At 48.2% G+C, this 20,372-nt stretch overlaps 1 protein-coding gene across 1 annotated transcript in view; it reads right to left on the reverse strand.

Moving 5' to 3' along the window:
• Positions 1-20,372, reverse strand: part of TNPO1 (transportin 1) — a 72,665-nt gene that overhangs the window by 15,865 nt on the left and 36,428 nt on the right. The window contains exons 6-18 of the mRNA XM_040421468.1: positions 19,928-20,009; positions 18,788-18,910; positions 17,917-18,035; positions 16,985-17,045; positions 16,728-16,896; positions 16,469-16,621; positions 15,326-15,551; positions 13,436-13,607; positions 13,258-13,344; positions 11,300-11,407; positions 10,849-11,007; positions 7,368-7,455; positions 7,173-7,271 (exon numbers count right to left, since the gene is read on the reverse strand). Of these exons, the coding sequence (XP_040277402.1) occupies positions 7,173-7,271; positions 7,368-7,455; positions 10,849-11,007; positions 11,300-11,407; positions 13,258-13,344; positions 13,436-13,607; positions 15,326-15,551; positions 16,469-16,621; positions 16,728-16,896; positions 16,985-17,045; positions 17,917-18,035; positions 18,788-18,910; positions 19,928-20,009 (1,646 nt within the window). The remainder of the gene's footprint in view (positions 1-7,172; positions 7,272-7,367; positions 7,456-10,848; positions 11,008-11,299; positions 11,408-13,257; positions 13,345-13,435; positions 13,608-15,325; positions 15,552-16,468; positions 16,622-16,727; positions 16,897-16,984; positions 17,046-17,916; positions 18,036-18,787; positions 18,911-19,927; positions 20,010-20,372) is intronic.

Below are 20,372 nucleotides of genomic sequence, written 5' to 3' on the forward strand. Positions count from 1 at the left end.
GCTGAAGACAACTTGCTGCACTCTTTCCCATGTGCATCAAGAGGTCAGGCATGCTAACAGTCAAATACGCCAATTCTCCCTGCCAAAATGGAGCAGATTGGGTAGGAATGGACCCAATTTCTGCAGTTGATATAACTAATTCATTTAGAATTACCCTAAATATGTCCCTCGCAAGACATTATCATCGTGTACCGTGATAAGCATCAGTTTACAGTCTGTTGCCAAGTAACATCTGAAAGAACTTAAAAATCAACCAAAAACGACATTTTTTAAACCTTTTTTTCCGCAGTTTCAACACTGGCCACTCAACCTAATACTAAAAGGAAAAAAATCCTGTTCTGTAGAGATCACTTTTCAGCAGTCATTTCATTATCAGGCAGGATTACAACCCAGGATAACACCGGCTCACCATTTACAACAGGTGATGGTCACTGCTTTTCCCTTCACAGGTCCCATAGAGGTGAATAAACATCTCCTGTCTATGGACCATGTGGCGGCTGAAAAGCATCTCTCTAAATGCTGTTAGCAGCTCAGAGAAGATGGAAGCCCCCATCATCATGTACAGAAAACAGAATGAAACATCTACAAAATCAGAAATTTAAAAAGACCTGAAAAAGCTATTTCAGGCAAAAACTCTAAAAGGGTTTCTGTCACCTGAAAAATGGGTATTAAACTGGCTGACATTAGCGATGTGCCTCTAATAATGAGCCTCTAGGAGCGGGGGGGGGGGTTGCACCTGCTCCTAGAGGCTCCGCTCTCCCACCTCTGGCCACGCCCTGCTACACTAGATTGACAGGGCCAGGCACCGCAAGTCTTCTACCTCCGTCCTGTCTGCAGTGTAAATCTCACGCCATTCAGTATTAGGCGCAGTGAGTGAAGGGCGCTCGCCGGCTGCCAGCTTCCTCACTGCGCCTGCGCTGAATGTGCGAGATTTACACTGCAGACAGGACGGAGGTAGGAGATCAACGATACCTGCCCCAGTCAATCTAGTGTAGCAGGGCGTGGCCAGAGGTGGGAGAGCGGAGCCTCTAGGAGCAGGTGCAACACCCCCCCCCCTCCTGCTCCTAGAGGCTAATTAGCATATTATAAAAAGGAGACTTTTGTATTACTTACCAGTAAAGTCTCTTTCTCGCTCTTCCTTGGGGGACACAGGAAACCATGGGTATAGCTCTGCTCCCTAGGAGGCGTGACACTAAGCGAAAGCTGTAAGCCCCTCCTCCATCAGCTATACCCTTCAGCCTGGAGAAGAGACTGCCAGTTGCGTGTCCAAGTAGTGAAAGATAACCACCAACTGGAAAAAGAACTGTCGAGCCCCAACGGGGGCAACCAAGCCGGAACCACAACTGTAACCCAATGAAGGGCGGGTGCTGTGTCCCCCAAGGAAGAGCGAGAAAGAGACTTTACTGGTAAGTAATACAAAAGTCTCCTTTTCTCGCCCATATTCCTTGGGGGACACAGGAAACCATGGGACGTTCCAGAGCAGTCCCAGAAGGGAGGGACCAGAACAAACTCAACCAACACCAGAGGCATCAATCAACTGCCGCCTGCAACACCAGACGGCCTAAAGCAGCGTCAGCCGACGCATGAGTATGCACCCTGTAGAACTTGGTGAAGGTGTGCAAGGAGGACCAAGTGGCCGCCTTGCAAATCTGCTCCGAAGAAGCCCGATTTCTCTGAGCCCAGGAAGCCCCGACCGCTCTAGTGGAGTGAGCGGTAACACCAAGGGGAGGAACCCTGCCCTTGGCGAGATAAGCCTCAGTAACAGCCATCTTGACAAAACGAGCGATAGCAACTTTGGATGCCGCCATCCCTCTGCGCGACCCTTCCGGGACCACAAAGAGCGAGTCAGTATGCCTGAAAGAGCTGGTTACTTCCAGGTAAATCTTGAGCGCCCTGACAACGTCCAGGCGATGAAGCTTCCTCTCCCGCGGATGGGAAGGGGAAGGACACAAAGAGGGGAGAACGATGTCCTCGTTCAGATGAAAGGCGGAGACCACCTTAGGAAGGAAGGAAGGGACCGGACGAAGAACCACCTTGTCCTGGTGGAACACTAGGAAAGGTTCCAGACAGGAGAGTGCAGCCAATTCGGACACCCTCCGAAGAGAGGTGATGGCTACAAGGAAAATAACCTTGCAGGACAGAAGTCGCCAGGAAACCGTCCGCAGAGGCTCGAAAGGAGAAGCCTGGAGCGCTGAGAGAACCAGGTTCAGGTCCCAGGGCGGTACCGGAGGGCGATACGGGGGAACCGCGTGAGCCACGCCCTGAAGGAAGGTCTTGACAGGACCAAGGGGGGCCAGAGGGCGCTGAAACAAAATGGACAGCGCAGATACCTGACCCTTCAAAGAACTAAGGCCTAGACCTTGGGCCAGTCCGCTCTGCAGGAAGGACAAAACGGTGGGGAGAGAAAAGCGGAGCGGAGGAAACCCCAGATCGGCACAGAACCCCAAAAAAGTCCTCCAGGTCCTATAATAGATCCTAGAAGAGGACGGCTTACGTGCGCGGATCATGGTGCGGACGACGTCCGCAGAAAAGCCCCTACGTGTCAGGATGGTGGTCTCAACAACCACGCCGTCAAACGTAGGGACCCTAAACGCGGGTGGAAGATCGGTCCCTGAGAGAGAAGATCTTCCCTGGCGGGCAGTGGCCAGGGCGCGTCTGCCAGGAGCAGCATGAGGTCGGCATACCAAGACCGGCGGGGCCAGTCCGGAGCGACCAGAATCACCGAGACGCCTTCCGCCGCGATCTTCCGAAGGACCTTGGGCAGGAGAGGGATGGGAGGGAATATGTATGGGCGCGCGAAGCCTCGCCAAGGAAGAACGAGGGCGTCGGCTCCGCAAGCTCCCGGATCCCTGGCCCTGGACAGATAGGCGGGGACCTTGTGATTGAATTTTGAGGCCATGAGGTCCACGTCCGGACTGCCCCAACGAAGGCAAATGGCCTTGAATACCTCCGGGTGAAGAGACCACTCGCCGGGGTCGACGGTGGTGCGACTGAGGAAGTCCGCCGCCCAATTGTCCACCCCTGGAATAAAAATTGCAGATAGGGCCGGGACGTGGGCTTCCGCCCAACGGAGAATGCTGGTGACCTCCCGCATCGCTGCGAGTGCCCCCCTGGTGGTTTATGTACGCCACGGCCGTGGCGTTGTCTGATTGTACACGAACTGGATGACCCTTCAGCAGATGAGTCCAGTGTCGTAGAGACAGAAGGGCCGCTCTCAGTTCCAGGACATTGATCGAGAGTTTGGACTCCGATGGAGACCAAATGCCCTGGACGGATCGGGGAGGAAACACGCCTCCCCAGCCCGAGAGACTGGCATCGGTTGTAACCACCAACCAGTTGAGTGGAAGAAAGGACCTGCCCAGAAGAGGGGACTGTAACCACCAGCGGAGAGATGACCGCACCGGAGGCGAAAGATGGAAGGGATGATCCAGAGACTGCGGCGATTTGTCCCAGGAGGAGAGGATCGCCCGTTGGAGAGGGCGGGAGTGAAACTGCGCAAATGGGATCGCCTCGAAACAGGCAACCATCTGCCCCAGTACCCGCATGCAGAAGCGGAAGGACGGTCGACGGTGGAGAAGGAGACCCCGAACCGCCCCACGGAGGATCAGACGTTTTTCCGAGGGAAGACGTACCTCCGCCGCTCCCGTGTCTAAAAGCATCCCCAGGAAGACGAGTTGTCTGGAGGGGGGAAGGGAGGACTTGGGGAAGTTGATGACCCAACCGAACCTCGCCAGAGTCTCTAGAGTGAGATCCACGCTGGCAACCGCTTGAGAAAGGGACGGAGCCTTGATGAGGATATCGTCCAAGTACGGTAGCAGAAAAACACCCCTGGAACGGAGTAAGGCTAAAACCGGGGCCAGGACCTTGGTGAACACCCGGGGGGCTGTTGCCAGTCCAAAGGGAAGGGCGACAAATTGGAAGTGGAGGTCCCCCACGGCGAATCGAAGGAAGCGATGGTGACACTGGGCTACCGGAACATGGAGGTAGGCATCCTGTATATCGATGGAAGACATGAAATCTCCCTGCTCCAGGGAAGCCACCGCGGAGCGGAGGGACTCCATCCGAAACCGTCGAAGGAGGAGAAAACGGTTGAGCTTTTTGAGGTCCAAAATGGGCCGCACCGAACCTCCCTTCTTGGGAACTACAAAGAGGTTCGAGTAGAACCCTTGGAATCTTTCCTCTAGAGGAACGGGGGTAATCACCCCCCTGTCCAGTAAGGCTTGAACGGCCGCGGAGAACGCAGCCGCGTCTTTCGGGTCTCGCGTGGGGCGGGAGCGAAAGAACCGATCCGGAGGGAAGGATGCAAATTCGATTTTGTATCCGGAGGACACAATTTCGAGGGCCCAGGCGTCCGAGACGTGAGCCATCCAGACGTCCTTGAAAAGGAGGAGCCGGCCCCCCACCCGGGTGGGTGGGGGCGCGCCTTCAGGCAGAGGACTGTTTTGCTGCGGGTGTGCGGGCAGCCTGCGGCTTGCGCCAGGAGGGCTGCGCCCGAAAAAACGGCTTCCTACGCTTGTCCTGGGGAGGAGCCGAAGCGGCAGCTGTGGTGGAAGCCCCAGAGGCCCTGCGGGAGGACCGAAAACGAGACGCACCAGGGCGTCCGCGGGGGGCGCCCCTGGCTTGGGGTTGAGGAAGATGGGTGCTTTTACCACCCGTGGCCTCTGAAATAAGTTCGTCTAAGCGGACCCCGAAAAGGCGGGAACCCGCAAACGGTAGCCCCGCCAAGGAACGTTTGGAGGCAGCGTCCGCTTTCCAGACCTTCAGCCAGAGCTCCCTCCTGACGGCAACTGCCAGGGCGGAGGAGCGTGCAATAAGGGCTCCCGCATCAAGGGAGGCCTCACAGACAAAATTCCCGGCCCGAATAATAAGCTGGGCCAAGGAACGTAGGTCCTGGATGGGGATATCCGAGTCCAACTCCTGTTCCAGCTGTGTACCCCAAGCAGAGATTGCTTTCCCTGCCCAAGCAGAGGCAAAAACCGGTCTGAGGGCAGAACCGGAGGCAGCAAAAATGCCCTTGGACAGGGTCTCCATGCGACGGTCCTCCGCTGACTGAAGAGAGGACCCGTCGGGAACAGGGATGGCCGTGTTCTTTGACAGCCGGGCCACAGGGGGGTCCACCTTGGGTGGGGAAGACCATGTGGCCACGACATCGGCTGGAAAAGGATAGCAAATGTCCAGCTTCTTTGGGTTGACAAAACGGGCGTCCGGGCGAGCCCAAGCCTTAGACACCACGGAGGAGAAATCAGAGTGGATTGGAAAGACTTTTGAGGCCTGCCTGGGTCTGATAAAGGAGACGCTAGCTGCGTCCGAGCTAGGGGGGTCATCCTGCACCTTAAAGGTGTCACGTATATCAGAGATGAGTTGACCCATCGCTGAGGCTAGCTTGGACGGCAGGGCCGAGTCCATTTCCAAATCTGAAGCCGCCAATTCACCTTCAGAGAGCGAATCCTTTGGAGAGGAGAGGCTCGTCTGGGTGCGCACGCGTGGCGGGGAGAGGGAGGCATCCGAGGAGGAGGCTCGCTCTACTCTAATACGCTTCTGAGAGTGCCTAGCTCGGGAGGGGTCACTAGGAGAGGGTGAACCCGCTGCAGCGGCAGAAGCAGTGGACCCGGAGGGCGCGACAGTCAGAGTGGCGTCCTGCGGGGTAGGTGGCCTGTCTATTAGGCGGCCCACGACATGAGTGAGGCTTTCCACGGCCTGGGACAGGGATCTAGCCCAGTCAGGCGGGTCAGAGGAAGCAGGGAGCGACACAGCGGGCGACTGAGGCTGCGGTGGAGCTCGGCATGCAGTACAGTGCGGATCAGACTGCCCCCGGGGAAAGGGTTCCCTACAAGCAGTACAGGCATGGTACCATGGCTTGGCGGCTGCAGAAGGGTCTGACATGGTGGAAAGATGTTGCACTTAAAAGTGAGAACCAAGCAACAGTACTGTGGCACGGAGGGGGTTAAACAGTCCTACCAGACCCGGAGATACAAGCGGCAGCTGTAATGGGGAACAGACTGAGGAGGCTGTGGAGGAGAGGCAGCGGCACGGAGCTGAATGGCTTCAGGATCGCACGGCCGAGAGATGAACCCGGAAGTAGCGGAGCGCAGCAGCACGGAGCTGAATGTGTAAGGAAGCTCCGCCCCCCCTCTGCCGCGCTGAAGCCGAAGCAAAGCAGAGCCGCGCGCGCGCGGCAAAATGATTTTAACCCCCAAGGATGTTGAAGTGCCGGCCATGACATGGCGCCGTTCATGCCAGGAAAACGGCTCCCACCGCGCCAAGATGTAGCAGACGGCTTGCAAGTCTGCAGCCGTCCCCTGTAAGGCAGCGTTCTAGGACTTGCCCAGATAAACTGCCCTCCAACTAAGCCCGGTAACGTCCCGATATGCGGGGGGCGGGGGGGGGGGGGGGGGGGGGGGGGGGGGGGGGGGGGGGGGGGGGGGGGGGGGGGGTTGTCCGGGATTGTAGCAGTGGCCATGTAACAGTGGCCATGTTGGTAGCAGCGGTGGGAGGGAGGAAGGGGAGGCTGGAGCAGCCACTCTCACCATACGCTGTCTTCGCCCTCAGTCCATCCAGCGGGGGTCGCCCCTTCAGCTCCTGGCACCGCAGTGGCAGGCAGCCGGGGGAGGGACTTGGCGTGCGGGCGACCCTGAGCTGGCGGGACGCAGGGGAGCGAGGCTGCCCTGGTCCACCTTGTCTTCTGTGGGGGAGGCGGCAGTGCGGAATTACCGGCACTGGCGCAACTCAACCCCGGGAGAAACAGAGGGGTCTAACGCGCCTCTGTTGTCCCTGTAGGTAGAAAAAAACCGAATTAAAAACAACAAATACGTAAAAATAAAAATCATAGGATAACAACCCTGCATAAGCAGGGGGTGTCTTGCCTCCTTGGACACTAAGCAAAAACTGGCAGTCTCTTCTCCAGGCTGAAGGGTATAGCTGATGGAGGAGGGGCTTACAGCTTTCGCTTAGTGTCACGCCTCCTAGGGAGCAGAGCTATACCCATGGTTTCCTGTGTCCCCCAAGGAATATGGGCGAGAAAGTTAGTTTTTCTCAATAACGGCGGCGCAGAAAGATGGCACTAATATAGTTATGTTCAGCTGAAATTAACACATCGCCAATGTCAGCCAGCTTAATACCCATTTTTCAGGTGACAGAAACCCTTTAACTCAAAAAAGACAAACAATACGTACCCATTTGTATGGAAATTTCACCAATAGCCCAAGTGGCGTTGTTGCACACAGAAATTAGCTCAGGGTTTAAGTTTGTTCCTAAAATGGGCATGAAATCAGCTAAAAGATGAAGACAGACAATTGTTAGAGAACAGATTGGAAGAAAGTAATCCAACATACAAACACATAGGGAGTCAGCGCAAAGGAGGAACTTACCAATGCACACTTTCACATGTTGAAAACAAGCCTTAGTGAGATCCCCTAATAATGCAAAAGAACTCTGCCGTACCTCTGGCATTTTATCCTAGGGAGCAAAAAGTTAAGAAAACAAGGTTTAATTTTGTTGTGCATTGTAAAACGCAAAACTGTAAGAAATTAACTATTTCCCAGAAGATGACCACGGCATAGAAGGGATTTGCGGCGGGTGAGGGAGCCCATCGGGTCCCCCGCGCTGCTGTGGCGGGGACCCGATGGGTGAGAAGGCAGCCCGATGCTGTGCAGAGACTACCCAATGCCTTGCACGGCATCGGGACCTGCCTTCTACGGGTGCCGAGGAGATCCAGCCTCAGGCCCGTCTCCTAGGCAACCTGTTAGTGTATAACTCTGTGTAATACACTAACAGGCAATGCATTACAATACAGATGTATTGTAATGCATTGCAGAGGGGATCAGACCCCCAAAAGTTAAGTCCCAGAGTGGGACAGAAATAAAAGTTAAAAAAAAAAGTAAAAAAAAGTAAAAAAAAAAGAAAAAAAAAAAAGTTAAAGGGTTTCTACCACTTTGTTTTCACATAATTAGCTTTCAGACACTAGCGATCCGCTAGTGTCTGCTCTACCGAACCATCCTAATATAATTGCTTTTGGGGCAGCCGTTTCGCTAAAAAAAGAACTTATATTGATATGATAATGAGCCTTTAGGTGCTATGGGGGCGTCATTAGCACCTAGAGGCTCGGTCTAACTTCACAAAATGCCGCCGCCCAGCGCATCCCTCCAGCCCCCCATCTCCTCCGGAATGCGATCCTCCCTGTGAGCGTATGTATTCGGCGCATGCGCAGTGAATGTCTGACCGCTTCCCTGCTCAGACATCTCCACTGCGCCTGCGCCGTGTGACTCACGAAAAACGCAATATAGAGCAATTAAAAGTCATATGTACCCCAAAATAGTACCAATAAAACTGTCACCTTATCCCCTAGTTTCCAAAATGGCAGGGTAATAATAATAATCAAAAGTTATCTACAGTAGAAGTCTTATATTTTTTTTTTTAAGCAACTGGCTATGCAGCTGTCATAGCTGTGTGGGTAAATGCCTTGCCTCTGATGTGAAAGGTGAGTTCGAATCCCAGGAGAAACTTTTCTGAAAGTGTTTTTTTTTCTTCTAAATGCCGGACTGTTACTTTACTGCCACGGGGGAGGGGGGGCTATTGGCACCATGATACTGGCACAAGGAGGGGGGAGGAGAGAGGCACTTGATACTGGCACATTAGGGGGCTGGGGGAGAGGATAGCACTATGATATTAGCACATGGGGGGGGGGGAAGAAATGCACATGAATCATGAGGGGCAGAAATGTGAAATGATGGGGGGGGGTGGGGGCACACACTTGTGTACAGGGGTCAGGGCACACCTGCTGTTTGACTAGGGGCCATAGATTGACTGGCACAGGGTGCCCAGCAGTGGCACATGGAGCCTAATAGGTGGCACAGACTGTCTAAAGGGCTATGAATGGTACAGGGTGCAGGACAGTGCCAGACTGTCAGAGGGCACAAGGCAGCATACGGTTTTATGTTGCCCTGGTGGCACAGGATTTAAGACAATGGCTGAATGGCGCCTGGCAGTGAATAGGTGGCACTGCTTGTGTTTGGTGTGACAACCTGCTGAACAGCGCAGAGTGATTGGCATCACTGGGATGGTACTAGGTGGCAGACAATGGCTGGATATTATATATACATGACCATAGTCAGACTGGCACAGGGTACGCGACCATAGTTAAATGTTGCATGCAATAGGTGGCTGAAAAAGGGGCGGGTAAAGGGGTGTGATCAATGGGCGTAGTCAAAGGGGCAGCAAAATTAGCTTTTGCCTAGGGTGGCAAAAATACTTGCACCAGCCCTGCAAAATGGTGTCACTTTTGGGAGTTTCTACTGTAGGGGTGCATCAGGGGGGCTTCAAATGGGACATGGTGTCTAAAAACCAGTTCAGCAAAATCTGCCTTCTAAAAACCATGCGGCAGTCCTTTCCTTTTGCGCCCTGCCGTGTGCCCTTACATCAGTTTACGACCACATGTGGGGTGTTTCTGTAAACCTCAGAATCAAGGTAATAAATGTTGAGTTTTGTTTGGCTGTTAACCCTCGATGTGTTAAAGAAAAAAAAATTGATTAAAATGGAAAATCTGCCAAAAAGAAATTGACATTTTATCTCCATTTTCCTTTAATTCTTGTGGAACATCTAAAGGGTTAAAGTTTGTAAAATCAGTTTTAAGTAACTTGAGTGGTGTAGTTTCTACAATGGGGTCAGTTATGTAAGCCTCACAAAGTGACTTCAGACCTGAACTGGTCCTTAAAAAGTGGGCTTTGCAAATTTTCAGAATTGCTTCTAAAATTCTAAGCCTTCTTTCTAACGTCCCCAAAAAATAAAATTACATTTACAAAATAATGCCAACATAAAAGTACACATATGGGGAATGTCAAGTAATAATTTATGAGGTATCACTGTTTTAAAAGAAGAGAAATTGAAAATTTTTCAAAATTTTTGCTAAATTTGGGATTTTTTTCATAAATAAAGGTGAACTACATTGACTCAAATTTATGACTGTCATGAAGTACATGGCTTGGATAAGTAAAAGTGTTCCAAAGTTATTACCACAAAGTGACATGTCAGATTTGCAAAAAATGGCCTGGGCAGGAATGTGAAAACTGGCCTGGGTTAGAAGGTGTTAAAGGGGTTCTCCGGGAAGGATTTCAAATGGCAACCTGTCCTAGAATGTGAGCAGGACTGGTTGCTTCCAATTGCAGAGCTACCTAGGGGGGTAAGGTGGTGGGGCTTCACTACACTGCTCTACAACAGATGGTAATGATGTGATTGATTCTGCCTAGAATATGCCATCATGGCTATACAGCCCAACAGGATCACTAACCAATATGTAGTTTATGCAAGTGCCAAAGCGTAGTCAGGCCCCAAGCGCTCACCCCACATCAAATCCACATGAAAAAGTTTTGGTATGGATTTTATGCAGAGGCACAAAATTTGCAGGTCCAAACTGGAAAAAAGAAACAAAAAAAACAAACACTCTTCCTCACTATGGTGATTCCCTGGCCTCCTGTGAGGTTATACCATGTGATTGGCTGCAGCGGTCACAAGGGACAAAATGTCATCTCAGGAGGCAAAGTTGTACAGAGATTGGAATGAAACCAGGCACACACGCCACAGGAGGAGAGTTCAACTCTTTTACGCAGGTGAAACATGCAAGCAAATCCACCACGACTTGGTGCGGGTTTGCCGTGGAAAGTTTCCCTGTGGATTTTTGCAAAATTGCTGTAGAAAATGTCCACAGCACATCTATAATGTGTGCATGTACCCTTTAACGTAAAGTCATACAGGTGCTGGATTTGGACAGTCTATTGCGACGATCAGATGAGACAACATAACCGATACGCGATCCACAGTTCATTCTACCTGAAGAGTGGATTTCCTGACTCTTACCTGCATGCACTGGTACATTAATGTAAGGATGTTGCTTCTTGCGACAAGCTGTTCTATGTTACCACCAAGCCCTTCCGCCAATCCACTGAGTAAATCCAGAGCTACAATCATAAAATCTTTATCCGGAGACTCGTACTGGTCTGGTTGGTTATTGTGCACCTTCATACAGGCAAAAAAAAATATTGGAAAAAAAAAAAAAAAGTCCACATAAGATCACGGTATAAATCATAAGCAGGACACATGATAAAAAGGAGACAAATTCCAGGCCTACAAACCCTGAGCATATCGCTGGGGAATAAACTAGAAGAGCTAGGGCTGCTGTGAGTGCTCGGACGGGATAAAAGAAAGTGGGCTAACAATGGCTGTACCATGCCCGTCATACAAGGGCACGCACTTGTCATGACACAACCCCATTGAAAACCGCTGTTAAAAGTACTGAATATGAATTTACCATTTCTTGTTGAAGAGTCTTTTGTACCAAGTTCACACAACGCTGGTACACAGGTTCACAGTAAGGTAAGAAACCAGACTGAAGTGCAGTAGCAACAGAAGATAGGCACTGAAATATTAAACAGTTGTTAAAATGACAAGGAGAAAAAAAATGCATCAAATGTTACAAATACCATGCCCCTCTGTACATGATGAGAATACATTATGTGACCGTAGCAGTCAAATGCAGCCTACCGCAATGAGGCTAGTCACAAAAACTAACATATGATCAACTGGTCAAAGGTAAGCATCAGATTTGCCGTCTCCTTTAAAAGAATAGCAACTGGGCAGCAGTATTAATGTTTGTCGGCTGAACCTACAGTTTTCATCAAGATCAGCCAACAATCTAATGGGTATAGTAGTGGTTGCAGTGGCAGGCTGCAGCCAATGAAGAAATGCAAGTTCCACGGTACTCCAAATTGCATTTAGAGAAAAGCTCTAATAATGCACATCGATTCAATCAGGTCCAGACATAAGTAAAATAATCTTTTCCAATAACTGCTCATACAAATTGAACGTTCCTATCGACTTGGACCTTCTTCGGCTATGAGTCTGAAGAAAGAAGGCACATCCAAGTGTCCAAATGCTTCTCTACTTTTTCAGGCTCGTATAGCCGAAGAAGGTCCAAGTCGATACAAACATTCAATTGAACAATTATTGGAAAAGACTTAATTTTGTCTGGACCTGTTGAATCGATGTGCATTAAAGCGAACCTTTCACCTCATTTTCACCTTATAAACTAGCAACAGTACCTTATAGATTATCTTGAGTGTGTTGTTATCCATGTTAGTGCCGCTTTCCTGGGCTCTTTATACTTCAAAAAATCGTCTTATAAACTTCACATTCTGTGCTCCAACAGTCATGCAACCAGTCAAGGGGCTTGTAGCCCTTCCATCTCCTCTGGCCGTACCGCCCCTGCCCCAACCCCTCCTCTATGCTCCTTAACTGACAGCCGGCTCAGTCGCCGGGACGGCGCTTCTGAAACCTGCGCATGCGCCGTCCTCCTGATTCGCCGCGCGATCCCGTGTTTCTTGCTGACAAAAGCGCGATCATGTAAGAGAATTGCGCATGCGCATTACGCAATGCTGGCATGTCTGCTCTCCCTCCCTAATGTGCGGCAAGTCTACAGTGATCACGTGGGGCACTTTGAGCATGAAGATAGTGGAGCGCGCGCACATTAGGGAGGGAGAGCAGACAGGCCGGCATTGCGTAATGCGCATGCGCGATTCTCTTACATGATCGCGCTTTTGTCAGCAAGAAACACGGGATCGCGCGGCGAATCAGGAGGACGGCGCATGCGCAGGTTTCAGAAGCGCCGTCCCGGCGACTGAGCCGGCTGTCAGTTAAGGAGCATAGAGGAGGGGTTGGGGCAGGGGCGGTACGGCCAGAGGAGATGGAAGGGCTACAAGCCCCTTGACTGGTTGCATGACTGTTGGAGCACAGAATGTGAAGTTTATAAGACGATTTTTTGAAGTATAAAGAGCCCAGGAAAGCGGCACTAACATGGATAACAACACACTCAAGATAATCTATAAGGTACTGTTGCTAGTTTATAAAGTGAAAATGAGGTGAAAGGTTCGCTTTAATAAAGCTTTTCTCTAAAGTCAATCGAGTGCCGTAGAACTTCCATATCTTCGATTGTGTACAGGGAGCATCCATCTCTTCCTTGGTGGCTTATGTCTCTGGAAAATAAAAGTATATGGGGTTGGTTTACCACATGCTATCCAATGTCAGATTCAGAGATTTCTGTACCCAAAATCCCTTTCCATACATCTAAACAGGGTTGTTTCTGTATAGTGTGTACACCTTTTTTTTTTTCCTAACAAGTCACATTTGATGTATAAGATTTATTTCTTAATTTTTTAATTTTGCCACTGACCAAAATGACATCTACAATTCAAACCATTGCTTAGTGCTTGCCTCAAGTAAAGGGAAGAGATCCTTGTCTTCATCCTTTAGAACATTCCATTTCTGGATAAGTGGAGGCATCAGCATCTGAATATATTCCTACAGAAACATAGGGACTGTTAGCTTCACGCTTAGTGTAAATGGCATATTTTAAGTGGCAGAGAAAGTACATCCAGGATTCAATACTCACTGGCTTATTTAAGTGATGTCCAACAGAATCCGCTAGCGTTCCTATAGCATCATAAAGGATGAGCAGGTTTTTATGCTGGTATTTGCTGAATGCGAAGACCAAAGTATCCAAAATGTAAGCCAAGTAGGGGACAAGCTCAGTACAAGCCTCCTCTTCTAAGGTAGCAAAGGCACTAGGAAAAAAAAGACAGGTAATTCAGTGGATGCAACCTGCAGCTGCCACTAGGAGGAGCTCATGAGCCGCCTGCATACTCTTATTTTTTTTTAATATTTTAAATGTATGTTTTTTGCATTTCACAACACAAACGAGAATTGACATCAAAGAAATGTACACAAATACACAACAAAACGTGAAGACAAGAAAAAAACATACATTTCGGACTACTGTCTTACTGGGTTACAGATTTCCTTTGATCCTAAACTGTTGAGTGCTGTCTTACTTCGACAAGGTCAAACAATAGAATAATAAAAACAAAGGATACAGAGGATACAGTTACAACTGGATGATTACAAGAGAAGTGACCGTGAGGGGTACACAGATAGGCCATATGTCTAGGTAAAATTTCTGTAGCGTTTCCAAACGCCTCAGATAACCTCAAACTGAAAAGTATTCGTTTCCCAGTGCACTAACTGCTTCATTCTATAAACCTGGTCACACTTGGCGAACCATTGTGGGATTGTTAGGGGAGCAGTAGCTTTCCAGTTCGCTGCAATTAATATGCGTGCTGCTGCCAACAAATGTCCGAACAGGCGTTCCTCTTGTTTGGTAGTTCTGGTTAAGGGGATCATCCAAAAGAGGCAAAATTGTGGCGTTAGGCATCTTGCACACGAACGTTTTTATTTTCCGTTTACGTTCAGTTTTTTTGCATTCCATATATACGGAACGATTCATTTCATTGGATCCGCAAAAAAAAAAAAAAAGGGGCAGGTACTCCGTATGCCTTCCGTTTCCGTACTTCCGTTCAAAGATAGAACATGTCCTATTATTGTCCACATAACTGACAAGGATAGTACTGTTCTATTAGGGGCCAGCTGTTCCATTCCGCAAAATACGAAATGCACACGGACGTCATCGGTATTTTTTGCAGACGACAAAATACTGAAAAAGCCATACGGTCTTAGGTACACCTTTTTGTGGCCAACCTTGGTCAACGTCTCACAAACTTTAGTCCAGAAAGGGACCATCAACGGACATGTCCACCAAATGTGAAGGAAAGTGCCTGAGTCTCGGAGATATCTCCAGCAGATCGGCGATGTTGTGGGGAAGAGCTTATGCGACTTCACCGGAGTATAGTACCATCTGGTAAGTAGTAATTCTCCTGAAGACGTGTACATCTAGACACTTTAGGGGTACTGGCCAAGAGTGATCTAACTTCGACCTCTGTGAAAGATTGGTTCAAATCCTTATCCCAATTAGTGATAAAAGATGGTTTCTTTAGCAAATCTTTTGGAAGGAGGGCGTTATAGATTTTGGATATTTTCTTAAGAGGTTCTCTGGTAACCAGGACCATGTGTTCAAAAACATGTTAAAGAGGTGTCCTCAGGTAATTGCAAACCTTTAAGGACCTTGATACTGCATACTGTTTTACATTGAAGCTAAACAAGATACTGTTGATATCTACATGGGCAGAGTCTAGCAGGTAGTGATACTATGTACGACCCCTTTCATGGATGGCCCTGAATACCTTGCATTGCTGCTGCTGGAAAAACTAGTAACACACAAGTTCATTTTCACAAGCAGAAATTAGAAGATTAACCAGTGAACATAATGAAATTCACACAACAAAATTTGGTAAACCAATTTTCTCCATGTAGGATAATGGGGACCAAACCATGAACTTAATACAAAAAGTTATAAACTGGTAAAGTGTAATGCAACCCGTATCATTACCTGCAAGCAGCTTCTTGAACTCGTTTGTTGCCGTCGAGAATTCGTTTTAGCAGCTCTGTCATTAATGGTTTTAAATACATGTCTGGGGGCTGGCTAACTACCCAGTGTGCATAGCGACTAAGGGTCCAACAGGTGATGGAGCGCACAAGAGCCTTCTTATCAGCAAGGCACTGAATAAGGTGAGGGATGAGCTCGGGGAGGTATGGGATCATACCCTGCATGCAACCTAAAACAGAAAAAATTTACAAACGCAAAGTTAAATTAAAAAAAATTAAAAATAAAATTACAAGAATTTTTAAATCAGTTTTAGAAAAAAACTAATTGTGTAGTTATGTCCATTATCACTTGTATGAAGCAATACAGTTCTTTGAAAAGTTTTTACTAAAATCACATGGGACTGATCACAGAAGATTTTCCCAAATTTGCCACCTATTCACAGGGCTTGGGACCCCATCCATCAGCGGCTCCTGAAAGCGTGCTAGTTTCTAATGCCATGCCCAGTGTTACAGTACCTAATAAATAACTGATTGGTGTGAGTGCAGGGGTGTTGGACTACCACTAATCAGTTAGACCCCTTTCAAACACGGACTCGCAGCACAACACAGCACTCGGCCTAAACTCCCAGCACTGCCGGGGTCGCATAGCATTATATTGATTTATGATACGATGTAATCCTTAGAGGACTGGAATGTATTGGATAACACTGACATAATGCTGTCAGTGTTATCCAATACTTCCCAGAACTGTAAGGGTTACATAGCTTCATAAATCATTATGATGCTATGCAAGTCCGCAGCGAGACACTCGCTCGTCTGAAAGGGGTCTTACTGTACCCTCCAGAACCAGCACTTTGAATGGAGTCAGAAGCACACTTCTGTTCAAGGTGTAGTGGCCATGCTGAGTTACTGCAACTTGGCTCCTATTCACTTATATACAGGGACAATATCCATGCTCAAACATCATTCCACTCAAGAGGAGGATATGGGACCCCCATTCTTGTGATCTGTGAGGGTCCCAAAAGTTATACACCCATTGAACAGATACTTATCAGCTAAGCTGTGGACTGGTGATAAGTTATCATTTTGGGACACCCCCCTTTAAGTAAGGGATGATGTTTTTAAAGCCATGAATGGAAATACTAACCTTCTGCAATTGCACCAAGAACCAATATTCCAGATTCCTTTACTACCCATTCAGGATGGAAAAGTAATTCTTTCAAAAGAGGCAATATGTGTGGCAAAAGTTCATCCCGAAACACATTCGCAAGCACATCAAGAGCAGCAGCTGAACACTTTCCTGGATAAAGGCAACACAGACATGAATGTTGACATGACATTAGTTCTGAGATAATCACAGAATTTTTAAAGATTTTGGAGTCATTCTTCAAGTCCAAATGACTTACTTATATTCCAATCAGATATCGTGTCATCATCATCAAGGTCATCCTCATCATCTTCATCCTCCTCAATCCCATCTTCTTCATGTGGCTGAGCCACCGTTCGTGACCTGTGGAACCGAGGCCGTATGTCCTGCTCACTGTCAGGAACCGCTTCATCCTCTTCTACATCACCCTGGACATGATATTTTATGGTACACAATAAAACACAGATACGTTGGATTGAGGGTTTGTTTTACAGAATTTTTATGTTATCCACTCACCTTGAGCAATATAATATCTATCTCTGAATATTTCATTCCGTTTACCAAGACTGGTATCAACCTAGGAGATAAATACATTTTTTATGCTTTTTTTATTGAAAGTCTCAACTTGACTAAGGCCTCTTTCACACTTGCGTTGTCCGGATCCGGCGTGTACTCCACTTGCCGGAATTACACGCCGGATCCGGAAAAACGCAAGTGTACTGAAAGCATTTGAAGACGGAACCGTCTTCCAAATGCGTTCAGTGTTACTATGGCACCCAGGACGCTATTAAAGTCCTGGTTGCCATAGTAGTAGTGGGGAGCGGGGGAGCAGCATACTTACCGTCCGTGCGGCTCCCCGGGCGCTCCAGAGTGACGTCAGAGCGCCCCATGCGCATGGATGACGTGATCCATGTGATCACATGATCCATGCGCTTGGGGCGCCCTGACGTCACTCTGGAGCGCCCGGGGAGCCGCACGGACGGTAAGTATGCTGCTCCCCGCTACACTTTACCATGGCTGCCAGGACTTTAGCGTCCCGGCAGCCATGGTAACCACTCTGAAAAAGCTAAATGTCGGCTCCGGCAATGCGCCGAAACGACGTTTAGCTTAAGGCCGGATCCGGATCAATGCCTTCCAATGGGCATTAATTCCGGATCCGGCCTTGCGGCAAGTCTTCAGGATTTTTGGCCGGAGCAAAAAGCGCAGCATGCTGCGGTATTTTCTCCGGCCAAAAAACGTTCCGTTCCGGAACTGAAGACATCCTGATGCATCCTGAACGGATTTCTCTCCATTCAGAATGCATTAGGATAATCCTGATCAGGATTCTTCCGGCATAGAGCCCCGACGACGGAACTCTATGCCGGAAGACAAGAACGCAAGTGTGAAAGAGCCCTAAAAGAGGTTGCATTATTGGACCATCAACATTAAGAAAAAATAAAATCACTTACTTTGTAAGATGCCTGCACAGAACTTCTTTACAAATGGGTTGCTCGGCCAGAGTCAGCCAAAACTCGCATGCCTCCAAAGCAACATTTTCATCTTGATCCTGTGTCCTTTGCAGCATGTACTATAGTCGGGGATTGGCAAAAAGAGAAAATAAATCTGGGACCCCCGTCAATAAGCTGTTTGAAAAGGCACCGATGCTGGCAGTAGTGTCAGCTCGACAAGCACAGTGCTGTATATTGTATAGCGGCTGTGCTTCATATCGCATATTACCCCATTAACTTCAATGGGGGAGGAGCTGAGCCTAGGCCATGTGACCGATGAACGTGTCATCACATGGCCTAGGTAAAGCTGTAAGAAGGAAGCTCCGCTACTGTGAGCTCCAGTGCCTTCTCAAGCAGCTGATCGACGGGGGTCCCGGGTGTCTCGGAAAACTTCTGACTTTTTTTTACTGGCCAGTCGCTGTTTACCTGCTTGCCATCACAACGGTGAGCTGTGTAATTACAAGCTGTCCAATTCACTTTAATGGGACGGCTTGTTGCTATTCAAGTGTATAGGAATGAACTGTCCCATTGAAGTGAATGGGACAGCTTCTTGTAGTTACACCTGCTCACTGACGACAAGCAAGTAAACCATGAGGGGAAGGCTGTGTTCGCATGGAGTGCTACCTTCTTTTCAACCAGCTGATCGGCAGGGGTGCTGGGTGTCAGACCCCCACCGATCTGATACGGATGACTTATCCTGAGGATAGGTCATCAATGTTAAAATCCCAGAAAACCTCTTTAATGGTGTCACATAATTACATTTTCTTTAGTGTTATTCCATTTAAAACACAGATGCTAGTTGAAAGTAAAGAGGGGGGAAACCAACACTAACCTCCACAATATTGTGCATGTGGGGAAGCAGCCGGTCCATTCGGACTTCAAGCAGCATGACAAGAGCCCTGCAGACATTTTTACGAACTTCAGGTTCTTCATCAGTGGCCAAAGCAAACAAATTCTGTCAGATAAAACATAACGTTTAATTCCAACATCAGAACACTAATTAAAATGGCTTGTGCAAAGTTTAAAGCAGAACATATGTCAACACATTTTGGCACCCCCAGCTAAAACCACTGCTGTATAGCTGGGAAAGCCCTGACTCTGAAGATATAACTTTTTTGAAACTAACTCTTGAACCCCCACCGAGTGTGATCTAGTTCACCCCCCTCCCCCCCAGAGTACTGATGAGTCCTCCTAATGACATGCAAAAGTTCAGCAAAAATGTTAGCAAAGTGACAGATCCCCTACGGCTCTACTCAACAACTAAGGCTACTTTCACACTTGCGGCAGAGGATTCCGGCAGGCAGTTCCGTTGCCGGAACTGCCTGCCAGATCAGGCAATCTGGTCGCAAAAGTCTTTCAGGTTGTCATCCGGAAAAACGGATCCGGTATTTATCTTTTTCATTTTTAAAAGGTCTGCGCATGCTGCGGTATTTGCCAAAAAACATAAGAGGGACTGAACTGATGCATCCTGAACGGATTGCTCTCCATTCAGAAGGCATTAGGATAAAACTGATCAGTTTTTTCCCGGTATTGAGCCCCTAGGACGTAACTCAATACCGGAAAACAAAAATGCTAGTGTGAAAGTACCCTAAGCTTACATTTTCTGGAGCTACATGGAAAGCTGCTTTTTTTATCTGAGAAACTGAGTTTTTGAACCATACAAAACTAGAAAATACAAAACACCTCGGAAAAATAAAAATAAAATTATGAATAAATTGCCAACTAGATGTCACCAGGTGGGGGGCGTAGCCCTCCAGTTCTGTCAGTGTCAGACTGAGTAGGGACACACTCCTTTGGCAAAAAGAAGTAACACCCAGTTGGCAATATATTGTTTATAGGTTGACCAACAGGAATAGCAAAAGGAAAGATGCTCCATAATTATTATTTTGCAGGGAATACAAGTATTTACCAAAACTGACATGTCAGGAATACTGAGACCTTCTTTAAATTGTACATCTATGACACTTCATACCTCAATAAAGGAGTCAATATGCAGCATAAGAGCTTGGGTTCTTCCAATGATGAACTGATTAACACAAGCAACAGCATGCGACCTACGTGAAAGAAAAGAATTGTTATACCATGGCATGGGTAATAGGATATTACAATCTGATATCAGCCATGCAGAGACCCAACTGCCAGCTGGGTGATACACTTGCCAAAGCAACTGTACGACAGAATATTGTGCACAAGTCCTACTAAATTAGAATAGGACACGTGCAAGTTAATCACCGGGAATTGTACAGGTGCCGCGCTAACAGCGATGCCAAGCACGTAGTCACGTCTTTTCATGATGGAAACCAGATCAGACTCAAGATTAATACTGGAGGGACTCTTAAAAGGGTTTGCCCAGGATTTTGATATTCATGGCTTATCCTCAGGATGTGCCATCAATATCAGCTCAATGGGGGCACCAC

Source organism: Bufo bufo, chromosome 2 (genome assembly GCF_905171765.1).
Source record: "Bufo bufo chromosome 2, aBufBuf1.1, whole genome shotgun sequence".
In the NCBI taxonomy this organism is placed as follows: domain Eukaryota; kingdom Metazoa; phylum Chordata; class Amphibia; order Anura; family Bufonidae; genus Bufo; species Bufo bufo.